The 12,591-nt window shown below is 43.7% G+C and overlaps 1 protein-coding gene across 1 annotated transcript in view; it reads left to right on the top strand.

Moving 5' to 3' along the window:
- The window catches only part of cfap74 (cilia and flagella associated protein 74), a 75,604-nt gene extending 64,752 nt beyond the window's left edge, over window positions 1-10,852 (top strand). Inside the window, exons 32-36 of the mRNA XM_056299770.1 lie at window positions 2,884-3,038; window positions 3,493-3,625; window positions 3,943-4,076; window positions 10,383-10,517; window positions 10,748-10,852. Of these exons, the coding sequence (XP_056155745.1) occupies window positions 2,884-3,038; window positions 3,493-3,625; window positions 3,943-4,076; window positions 10,383-10,517; window positions 10,748-10,852 (662 nt within the window). The remainder of the gene's footprint in view (window positions 1-2,883; window positions 3,039-3,492; window positions 3,626-3,942; window positions 4,077-10,382; window positions 10,518-10,747) is intronic.
- Window positions 10,853-12,591: the final 1,739 nt, after the last annotated feature.

Below are 12,591 nucleotides of genomic sequence, written 5' to 3'. Positions count from 1 at the left end.
ACTCAAACAGAAGGCTTGTAGTTCAAATTGCAGTTGTTTCGTGTTCAGGGGGAGGTGTTTGTTAAAAAAAAAAATCGAAGAATTTCAGTTCAATAGTGAAGACTGGTATTTTGTCAAAGTAATCCACTCATGGTGATTTTATACACAGGATCATACGTCGCTGACAGGTGGTGATAGACGAGTAGGTACATGACTCTAATAAAGGTCCCTCTACTTTAATAAAAACATTCTTAGAATTGCTAAAAGGTGGAACCTCCAATTAAAAAAATGTATCCCCTGATCCGGTCATTTATTCATTCATCATATTCTGCAGGCGTTCAGTAGTGGGCAGGGAGGGAGGCACCTTGAAATGGTCACTGTTAACAGGGCCTACACATACAGTCACGTATGGCAATTTAAAGTCTCCTGATTAACATGTTTGCCTTTGAACTGTGGGATGAAACCGGGGTACCTGGAGGCAACCCACATGAACATTGGGTGCACATTGCAAACTCCACACAAAGGTTTTTGGAATTGAACCCCCACACCCCTCTTGCTGTGATTTGATGGTGCTAACCACTGAGCCACCATGCGGCCCCTAATATTCATCCATCCATCCATTATCCAAACCGCTTATCCTGCTCTCAGGGTCACGGGGATGCTGGAGCCTATCCCAGCAGTCACTGGGCAGCAGGTGGGGAGACACCCTGGACAGGCCGCCAGATCATCACAGGGCCAATATACACACACACACACACACACATTCACACCTAGGGACAATTTAGTACGGCCGATTCACCTGACCTACATGTCTTTGGACTGTGGGAGAAAACCGGCACACCCAGAGGAAACCCACGCAGACACGGGGAGAACATGCAAACTCCACACAGAGGACGACCCAGGACAACCCCCAAAGTTGGACTAACCCAGGGGTTGAACCCAGGACCTTCTTGCTGCGAGGCAACCGCACTAACCACTGCACAAAATATTAGATATTTGTTCTAGGAACATATGTAAGTCAGAATTTATTAATCAATCAGTCTGTTGTCCTGTCACTCATTCTTTTAAGTAATTATCTGTTTAACTGGCCAATACGGGCGGCACGGTGGCCCAGTGCTTAACGCTGTCACCTCACAGCAAGAAGGTCCTGGGTTTGAACCCCGGGGTTGTACAACCTTGGGAGTCATCCCCGATCCTTTCTCTGTGGAGTTTGCATGTTCTCCCCGTGTCTGCGGTGAGTTTTCTCTGGGTGCTCCGGTTTCCTCCCACCATCAGAAAGACATGCATGTTAGCGTTAATAGTCCTGTCTGTGCCCCTGAGCAAGGCAACGGAAAGAAGAACTGGAGTTGGTCCCCGGGTGCAGCAGCTGCCCACTGCTCCTAGCTACACAGCTAGGATGGGTTAAATGCAGAGAAAGAATTTCCCCACGGGGATTAATAAAGTAGTTATATATATATATCTCTGTCCTGTCTTCCGGGCCTGGTAGAGGCACCATCTACCCTCCAACCTGCCTCTGAAATTCACAGCTCCATGTGACCTTGACAGTCTAGTCACAGCTGCGAGCACGTTACAGTTTGTAAAACTAAAAGTGCGATTAAACACAACTTTTAGAACTGTGCTCTTTCAGCAGACTTGTGAAGCAATTTATGCTTGAGGCTTTTGTCAGCAGAAACTTTATCAGTTATTGGGCCTTTCTGAATAATTTGTTTTTCCATACTGTATGAGCGGCTGCCGGAATATCGTGAGCACATCCCTGTAAGTGGATCACAAGTTCGCACTCGCATTTGGAAGTAAAAACCACACCACATTTAGAATAGAATATATACTGACACTGATTTAACATCAGCTGTTCAAATCATTGACAGTCCTTGACTATTAGTAAACATCCATCCATCCATCCATTATCTGAACCGCTTGTCCTGCTCTCAGGGTCATGGGGATGCTGAAGCCTATCCCAGCAGTCATTGGGCAGCAGGCAGGGGGGACACCCTGGACAGGCCGCCAGGCCATCACACAGGGCCCACACGTACACACACACACATTCATACCTAGGGGCAATTTAGTACGGCCGATTCACCTGATCTACATGTCTTTGGACTGTGGGGGTAAACCGGAGCACCCGGAGAAAACCCACACAGACACGAGGAGAACATGCAAACTCCACGCAGAGGACGACCTGGTACGACCCCCAAGACTGGACTACCCCAAGGCTCGAACCCTATTCATCAAACATGTATGACATTATGTGGTCATGGACACCTCCAAATGGTGTTTTATTCACTGGAAAGGCACAAAACTTCACACATGGTCATTCTACCGACTCACAATCCCCCCCCCCTTTTTTCCCAATTGTATGTACCCAATTACTCCACTCTTCCCGAGCCGTCCCAGTCACTGCTCCACCCCCTCTGCTGATCTGGGGAGGGCTGCAGACTACCACATGCCTCCTCCGATACATGTGGAGTCGCCAGCTGCTTCTTTTCACCTAACTGAGGAGTTCCACCAGGGGGACGTAGCGTGTGGGAGGATCACGTTATTCCCCCCAGTTCCCCCTCCCCCCTGAACAGGCGCCCCGGCTGACCAGAGGAGGTGCTAGTGCAGCGACCAGGACACACACCCACATCCGGCTTCCTACCCGCAGACACGGCCAATTGTGTCTGTAGGGATGCCCAACCAAGGGGGAGGTAACACGGGGATTCAAACCAGCAATCCCAGTGTTGCTAGGCAATGAAATAGACCGCCATGCTACCCAGATGCCCTAGGCTGACAATTTCAGTAAAAATTGGCTTACATAACTTGACAAGGAACTTAGGCTAGCAGCACCAGTATCTTTTGTTATTGCTCCATGTAACATTTTTGGTTCCCAAAGCAAAGTTCGTCTTTTTTCATATCCCTCTGAACCAGGAACTCAGAACCACAGCGGGCTGAGTGTGTTCAGCGTTACACCCATGGAGGGCTTCATTGCTTCAAAAGGGAGCCAAGCCATAACCATCACTTTCCAGCCTGACCACCAGTCAGTCAACTATTATGATAGATTCACCGTAGAGCTAATGAAAAAGGTCAGCAGTGCCCTTACATTCACATTCACATACACACACACACGCGCACACGCACGCACACACACACACACACACACACACACACACACACACACACACACACACACACACACACACACACACACACACACACACACACACACAGAGTTTTACAATCAATATGAGATTTTTTTCTTTAATTGCATTCATTCAGTAAAACTTTACCTTGGGTTAATCCATCATTACTACATACCTAATTATAACGCTCACCCAACCTTAAGGTAACCTTATTAACCCTAAAACTAACCATTAATGCTTAAATGGCCCATTTTTAAAATATTCAAAAAGTCTGTCATCCCAAAACGTTTAGGGATACTAACCTCCTGCAGACTTAAACCTGGTTCTTGTAGTTAAATGTTATAAATTGCATGTACAGAGAGAACAATGCTAATGCTGTGTCATTGTGGTACCTCAGAATATTGTGTGTGTGATGGATCTGAGGGGAGCTGCCTGCTCCCGCACCATGTTCCTGTGTGGAGGAGACCCTCTGGCAGTGTCTACTGAAGCCCTGCCCCCTGTGCTGCTACCCAGCGACCCTGAACTCACAAGTATCTATCTATCTTTCTGTCTGTCTGTCTGTCTATCTATCTATCTATCTATCTATCTATCTATCTGTCTATCTGTCTATCTGTCTGTCTGTCTGTCTGTCTGTCTGTCTGTCTGTCTGTCTGTCTGTCTGTTGCAATGGCATTTCATTGCTGTTATTTTGATGACCATGCATTCACTATGGTATCCAGACAGGTCATTATCACTGGCGGAGCACATCATAACAGCCCAAGCGTTTATATATTGAAGCCTTATGGTGTATTTTGTGGCCACCGTGTGACTGTAAACACCATCTTGCTCTCATTTCCCCAAATTATAGAGTCAGAGACATTGGAAAAGCCCAGCATGCCTGTGCTGCTGACCCTGCGTGCCGTCTACAGCAAGGGGGCCATGAGACCTGCTGTCAGGCAGCTAGAGGTGGGCTGCATCCACACAATGCGCCCCATCAAGAAGGTACCAGATACAGTCCAGTCCCTTTGTCCAAGGGAAGTGGCCTCTTTGCCAGTACAAGTAGTATATCAGTGACAGCTATTACATTGTATGACGGATGCTGTCAGACAAATCTAATGAAAGTAACCTGAATATGAGCCAACAGTATTATGTCATCCCTCACCACATTGATCAGCTCCCACACTTATTTTAGCAAAGAGCTGAAAATCTGTTGCTAATGTAAAATGAGAAACACGATGGCCGAGATGACTGATTTGTTTTCTTCTTTTATTTTCTCCATGTTTGCCCATATTTTTTCTATAGACTGCCACCCTGTGTTAGACATATGATACTACAGTATGACAAATGAACAAAAAACAAAACAATGAACCAACAGAGACAGATTCATAACCCCCTCCCACACACACACACACACACACACACACACACACACACACACACACACACCACCACCACCACCACCACATACACAGTAATCACGATACACAGTTTTGTTGTTTAAATGAATGATAACAAGAATCTATTTTCTGTTATTACTCACAAAATGGCATCTGGTATCTCTGAGGGAGAATTATCTGAAAATTAATTTAGATTGCTTTTTATACTTTACATTACTGAACAGTTCAATGTGATGAACCTTAGCTGTATTCTTAAATATGTTGTTTTTGCATATGGAAGAAGATATTGAGATGTATATCAATATTGTGTAAAATTATCTGATTTTTGTGATAATATTTTCCATATATCCAAGTACTAGGTGTTCTATATGTCCAAAGGATTAAAACTCATCCAACTGTAGTTTATTGTACCTTGGGTCACTGCTGCTAGGTCTCCCTCTTGTAGGTGAATTGGTGGCCTTACAAGGTGAGACAGCAGGAATGATAAATGTGTATGAGCATCACTCCTATCTACACGCTGAGGAAGATGTCTGTGCACCGCAAGTTTCCTACTCCAAACTCTGATGTGCTATTCTTAGCATGTTCCATTCTTTTACTAACTTCGGCAGGTACAATATATCTAGGAAATATTTAACTACATGTACAAATCACCTACTATATGGGTGAAATACATGCTTGAAGATTTGCAGGGGAGTGCAGGAGACAGGTGAAGAAGAGAGTGCAGTCAGGGTGGAGTGGGTGGAGAAGAGTGTCAGGAGGGATATGTGACAGAAGGGTACCAGCAAGAGTTAAAGGGAAGGTTTACAAGATGGTAGTGAGACCAGCTATGTTATATGGTTTGGAGACGGTGTCACTGACGAAAAGACAGGAGGCGGAGCTGGAGGTGGCAGAGTTGAAGATGCTAAGATTTTCACTGGGAGTGATGAAGAAGGTCAGGATTAGGAACGATTATATTAGAGGGACAACTCAGCTTCGATGGTTTGGAGGCAAAGCAAGAGAGGCAAGATTGAGATGGCTTGGACATGTGTGGAGGAGAGATGCTGGGTATATTGAGAAGGATACTGAATATGGAGCTGCCAGGGAAGAGGAAAAGAGAAAGGCCAAAGAGGAAGTTTATGGATGTGGTGAGGGAAGACATGCAGGTGGCTGGTGTGACAGAGGAAGATGCAGAAGACAGGAAGAAATGGAAACAGATGATCCGCTGTGGCGACCCCTAATGGGAGCAGCTGAAAGTAGTAGTAGTAGACTGTAGTGCTGTATGTATTCATCATAAGCACTGTTTTTTTTTTTCTTCCATCCTAGCACTTTCATGGTGGTAAGGGTTATGCTAAACAATGCCAGTGCAATGTAAAGGTCAAAGGCAGGTCAAGTCAAGTCAATTTTATTTGTATAGCCCAGTATCACAAATTACAAATTTGCCTCAGTGGGCTTTGCTATTAAATGTTTTGACGTTGACTCCATGCTCTGTTAGAGCGAGGCTACCACTGGCTTGACTTTGTGGACTCCTGCCATCTGTTTGTCTCTCAGTGGGTGCTCAGCTCTTGCTCATAGGACCATGTAGAAAAACGTCATATGTGGAGAGACAGTCTGGTGGTACAGCTCACTTGCTGATGGGCTGAGAGAGCATAAGCAAGTCAAAGTCAAAGATGTCAGTTCAGGGTTTTATAATGGTTTGAATACAGGGGGTAAGATTTGTGTACATCTCTGATATGCACAAGTTATGGCTTTGTGGGGGGGTTTTGCTGAGGAGAACGGAAATGATATACAAATGAATAGACACAAAAATAATATACAACATACAATAGGAAATTAACTCAGTGCAGTTTACAAAAGACTAGTGCTAATTACAATACAGCAAAGAATTACTTTGCGAATGCTTAACACGTAAATATAAATAGCTATGAAGGAAAACAATACCTGCAGAGCGATTCTGTTGCATTAGCCCCCAAGAGCCTCATCCACCATTTCAATTTGAAAAAACTGGACTGTGAGATGGCCAAACTCCAGTGCATATAGAAAGCCTAGAAAGCCCAGAATGTTCCCTCAGATGAGTTTTCTATTGTAGCTTGAAAATTAGCTGATAACAACTATTCTTATCTTTATATCGCATGCGTGACCTCGACACTTGCACACACCTTAAGCCTGTATCTGCACACTCACGTTTAGAAAAATTCATAAAAGGTTTGTAGATGTAGAGGACAGTGATGGTGGTGTCCATGTAGAATGGATATAAAGGGGTGTAGATGTAAAGGACAGTGAAGATGGTGTCCATGTATAAAGAATATAAAGGGGTGTAGATGTAGAGGACAGTGATGTGGTATCCATGTATAAAGGATATAAAGGGGTGTAGATGTAGAGGATAGTGATGGTGTCCATATATCTACTATTACTACTACTATTACTACTACTACTACTACTTTTGGCTGCTCCCGTTAGGGGTCGCCACAGCGGATCATCCGTTTCCATCTCTTCCTGTCCTCTACATCTTCCTGTGTCACACCAGCCACCTGCATGACCTCCCTCACCACATCCATACACCTCCTCTTTGGCCCTCCTCTTTTCCTCTTGCCTGGCAGCTCCATCTTCAGCATCCTTCTCCCAATATACCCAACATCTCTCCTCCACACATGTCCAAACCAACTCAATCTTGCCTCGCTTGCTTTTTCTCCAAACCGTCCCAACCTGAACTGTGCCTCTAATATACTCATTCCTAATCCTGTCCTTCTTCATCACTCCTAACAAAAATCTTAGCATCTTAGCATTGGGACCGGCTCTAAGAATGCACTGGCTTGTACATCCTCAATGGCTGGGCGGTGTCCATGTGTAAAGGATATAAAGTGGTGTAGAAGTAGAGGACAGTGATGGAGGTGTCCATGTATAAAGGAGATAAAGGGGTGTAGATGTAAGGCAAGGCAAATTTATTTGTATAGCACATTTCAGCATCAAGGCAATTCAGAGTGCTCTACATAAAACATAAAAGGCATTAAGAGAAGCAACAAAAGGCAATAAGACATTTAAAAACAAATAAAAAGAGATTAAACGTTACAGTGCAGTGTAAGATGAAAATGAAAAAGCTGTATTTAATAAAAGGCAGCTGCAAAGAGGAAAGTCTTCAGCCTAGATTTAAAAGAACTGAGAGTTGCAGCAGACCTGCAGTTTTCCAGGAGTTTTTCCAGATATGTGGTACATAAAAAACTGAAACCTGCCTCTCTATGTTTAGTTTGACTCTCTGGGGACAGAAAGCAGACCTGTCCCAGACAATCTGAGCTATTTGGAATGTTCATAGTGTAGCAGTAGCTCAGGAATGTATTTTGGCCCTAAATCATTCAGTGCTTATAAACCAAGAGCAGAATTTTAAAATCAGTTCTTTGACGGACAGAAAGCCAGTGTAGCGACCCCAAGACTGGAGTGGTGTGATCCACTCTTTTGGTCTTAGTAAGGACTCGAGCATTAGCTTTCTGAATCAGCTGCAGCTGTTTGATCGATTTTTTTTTTAAAGACCTGCAAAGACACCATTACAGTAGTCGAGTCGACTGAAGATAAAAGCATGGAACATTTTTTCCAAATCCTGCTGTGACCTAAATCCTTTGATTCTTGATATATTCTTTCAGGCGATAGTGGGCTGACTTTATAATTGTCTTAATGTGGCTATCTAAATTCAGGTCTGAGTCCATGACTACACCAAGATTTCTGACTTGGTTCATGGTTTTTAACATTACCGATTGTAGCTGAGTGCTGACTTTTAATCGTTCTTCCTTGGCTCCAAAGACAATTACTTCAGTTTTATCTTTGTAAAATTGAAGAAAATTCTGAGACATCCAATCACTGACCTGTTCAATGGACTTACTCAGTGCTTGTATGAGATTTTAGTCCCTTGGTGATATGGTTATGTAACTCTGCATGTTGTCTGCATAATTATGGTAACATATTTTGTTGTTACAATTACAATTTCATTTAGCAGACACTTTTATCCAAAGTGACATACATCTGAGAGTTAATACAACACAAGCAAAGATCTTGTTTTCTTGTCAAGGATGTTGTTTTCCATAATCTGGACTAGTGGGGGTATATAAATATTAAACAGAAGTGGCCCCAGAATCGAGCCTTGGGGAACCCCACGGGTCATTTTTGTGCGCTCAGATTTTTAATTACCTATAGACACAAAGTAGTCCCTGTCCCTTAAGTAGGATTCAAATCAGTTTAATACTGTGCCAGAAAGTCCCACCCAGTTTTCCAATCGGTCTAGTAATATGTTGTAGTCAACTGAGTCAATTGCAGCACTGAAATCCAATAATACCAGGACTGAGATTCTGACACTGTCTGTGTTTAAGCAGATGTCATTAAAGACCTTAACAAGAGCAGTCTCAGTGCTGTGGTGTGGTCGAACTCCTAACTTGAAGATATCGAAACTGTTGTTTAGTGCTGAAATTTATTGAGCTGCTGGAAAACAGCATTTTCAATTTTAAGCCTAAGAGTACATCTGTCGCCATCTTACAGTACTGTGACTGCAAACATTCCCAAATCCTCTGTGAAGAGTACACATGGCCATTGAAGTGCTAGTTAATGGTCACGCCTATTTGCATATGAAACTGATCGTTGTTTTTGGTTGTTATGCAGCTGTATTGTTTATAAGGGTGGGGATACCTGCAGTCAGTTTAGACTGAAGAGGTCACATAGATAAGTGATAAAACATTTCTCTCAATAAACGTTATGTCCAGATGAAATTGAATTTTCTGTAGATATCATGATAGTATTGTTGTCGTGAATTCTTTTGGCCATGATAATCGTGTAGTGAAAATATAATGTCGTGACAGCCCTAGTTGCAGACAGGGTACACCCCTTCATGGCAGTGGTATTCCCTGATGGCAGTGGCCTCTTGCTGCAGGATAATGCATCCTGCCACACTGCGCACGTTCAGGAATGGTTTGAGGAACATGATGAAGTGTTCAAGGTGTTGCCCTGGTCTTCAAATTCTCCAGATCTCAATCTGATTGACCATCTGTGGGATGTGCTGGACAAGTCCCATCCACGGCAGCTCCACCTCGCAACTTACAGGACTTGAAGGATCTGCTGCTAATGTTTTGGTGCCAGATACCACAGGACACCTTCAGAGGTCTTGTAGAGTCTGTGCCTCGGCCGGTCGGCGCTGTTTTGGCGGCTAACAGAGGACCAACAGCATATTAGGCAGGCTCATCAGTGTATAAAGCCCTGTTTCACTCTGAATTACAGAAGTTATTATTGCCCTAAAAGGTGACTTTTATTTTGTGATTGATGATATACAATTCTGGATGCATTCTGAACGAGGGTATAAAAAAGTGGTAGGATGAATCAGTGCCTACTTTGTCCTGCTCCCTTTCGGACATGTTATATGTAAAATGTTTTTTTAAGATGTTATATTTGTTTGTTTTCTATTTATAATGGGTTTTGTTCTTGATTATTGTTTCTTACATGTTCGAGATCAATCAATCGATCGATCAGTCATTCACAGATAAAAGTCAAAGTATGGACTCTTGCCCTGATACTCCAATAACATCAGCTTTAACTTGAGCACGTTTTTAGTTACATCAGAAAAAAAAGTAGCTGTATAAAAAGAACAACAATGGATGAACAGCAGACTTCTACCTCTCTAAAAAGTCCACCGCTGTGCACTGGGCTGGGACACATGTAGTTGACAGTTTACATTTGCTGAAAGTAGAGTTTGGTGCAGAAGGCGGATGCTGTGTTCATCCACAGTAGACACTATTCGCTGTGACAGGCTGTACAGCCAAACTTTATGGAGCACCCTCCAACAACGAACGGGCTAACTGTCAAAAGCTCTGTATTTGGCCTCAGCCAAGATGGTAGGCGAGAGGTGATTATTTTCCAGTGTGACAACCCGAATGAATAATTTTTTTGCCCGTTTTTGCTCCAGAATGGTGAGTTTCACTGGGATGGTTTGGCTGCCCTGCAGCAGAGGGGCTTCACCGTGGAGCCCAGTAGAGGCCTGGTGGAGGCAGGCCAGAGATGCTCCATCACTGTCACATGGACTCCCCCTAGTGGATACAAGGTGCCAAGCTATTGAATCAAACAGTTGCCAGTAGCCAATCATGAAATAACTAGGAGTTACACCATTAATTAACCAAAATACTTTTTTTTTGTGGAATTAAAATCTGTGTACACATTACATGTAAGGAGACCCCCTTTCACACAACCACTGCAAATGACAGTATTTAAGAGTACACCTACTAATTTGTGTGTGTGTGTGTGTGTGTGTGTGTGTGTGTGTGTGTGTTTCAGCTAAACGAGGTGGTGCAGATGTGTGTGCCACTCACCCTAAATGGAGATGAGCCAGAGATATACCGTGTCACACTGTTGGCCACGGTGTCCATACCTGTTAACTAGCCTCCTTCTGAAAGGCCACCGGTGAAGAACTAGGACACAACAGAAGCGCGAAGAAACACCAAGTCTGTGGGTTTTTGTTATTCTTGCTACGTGAAAGTAATACTTTTTTTTTATTAAAGTGGATTTTTATCAGCTGTTGTGTGGGGATTATCCATTATAGGAGCAGAAAACAGGTGAAAAGCCTGTACTGTTAATTGCTGAAAGAGTACTGTACAACAATTAGTAATACAATGCTGAACAAAACGCTAAGAAATGCCAACACAAATTCACCTTCCATATGAAAACTATAATTTCTCACTGTCAGAATCGTTTGTTTATATGTACAATGTCCATAGATATACATGGTTGTGAGCAATTTAAGTGTTCCTTTGCCAGTTTCAGAGACTCATTTCTGTGCACCACTTAGGCCAAAAGATATACATTAAAAGTCAACACAATCAGTATACACGAGTCTCAGTTTTGTACTGTAACAAATAGTCACATTTTTGCCTGCAAAATTAGAGAACAGAAAAGACTCGATTATCTCTGGTCGTGAATTCGGACCTGGGGACAAAATAAGCCTCCAAATGTGTTTATGCACTTGCCTGTCTGGAAAAGTACTGCACGGTCCATTTGTCTGACTCAGAACTCAGCCTGTCACCTCAGCTCTATTTTTACACATTAAATGAAGCAAAGGGAGAGAGAGAGAGAGAGAGAGAGAGAGAGAGAGAGAGAGAGAGAGAGAGAGAGAGAGAGAGAGAGAGAGAGAGAGAGAGAGAGAGAGAATAGAGCATTATTTGGTCATACTATACCTATATGTACTAAATTGTCCCCAGGTGTGAATGTGTGTGTGTCCACCCTGTGATGGTCTGGATGCCTGTCCAGAGTGTCTCCCCACCTGCTGCCCAGTGACTGCTGAGATGGGCTCCAGCGTCCCTGCGGCCCTGAGAGCAGGACAAGCAGGTTGGATAATGGATGGATGGATGGATGGATGGATACTGTGACATCTGCACTTCAGAATTGCTTTAATGGTCCACATCAGACCCAAGATATAGCCACATTTACAAAGCTTTAAACAAAATTACCAAATTTGTTCGCCAAAGATACATATCTAGTTGCGTTATAAGAGAATTAGCTGCTGTTAGAGCTTTATAGCTAGAGTGGGGGACATATAAATGAGCACGTGTTAAAGTAACATGTTCATTACATTTGGCCCTTTCCAAACGAGTTCACACATAAGCCCGTCACTACCAGGTTAATCTCTCTGTATTTCGCAGTATAGCGGAGTTTTAAATGTGGCGTCTGTGGCGACATTCCCACACTGGAGCACCGGAAGTGATGCGATTTATGTCCGACCAGCAAACTCTGCCTCTGATTGGATAGGGTTTTAGGGTTGGCCAATCAGAGGCGTGCGAATGGTTTCGTCACATAGAAGTTGGCTCTTAAAATTTGTTTGGAAAAAGACAGACGCGATTGTTTTGCCAGAGCTGTGGTAGTGACGGAGTAGTTTCTGATGCTCCAGAGAAACCACCCCGAAACCGCCCAGACCCACGGCGCGACTGACGCGAGCTGTGAGCGTGTCCTACCCAAGGCCCCTCTCAGGTCGCCTGTGAGCGAATGAGTGACCACAATTTGCGACGCGTAGCCCACGGCGGCAGTTAAGTGGTGCCTTGGGGAAAAGAAACTGGGTGGATAAAAGTAGAGGGGGGGACGGTGAGGACAAACAGATTTGTGTAGCTTTCCCTCGTTGTCCTCGTTTG

The sequence above is a fragment of the Lampris incognitus genome, chromosome 2, assembly GCF_029633865.1.
Source record: "Lampris incognitus isolate fLamInc1 chromosome 2, fLamInc1.hap2, whole genome shotgun sequence".
NCBI lineage: Eukaryota > Metazoa > Chordata > Actinopteri > Lampriformes > Lampridae > Lampris > Lampris incognitus.
Note: the sequence above shows the minus strand (reverse complement) of the source record. Positions and strands in the feature narration are given on the sequence as shown.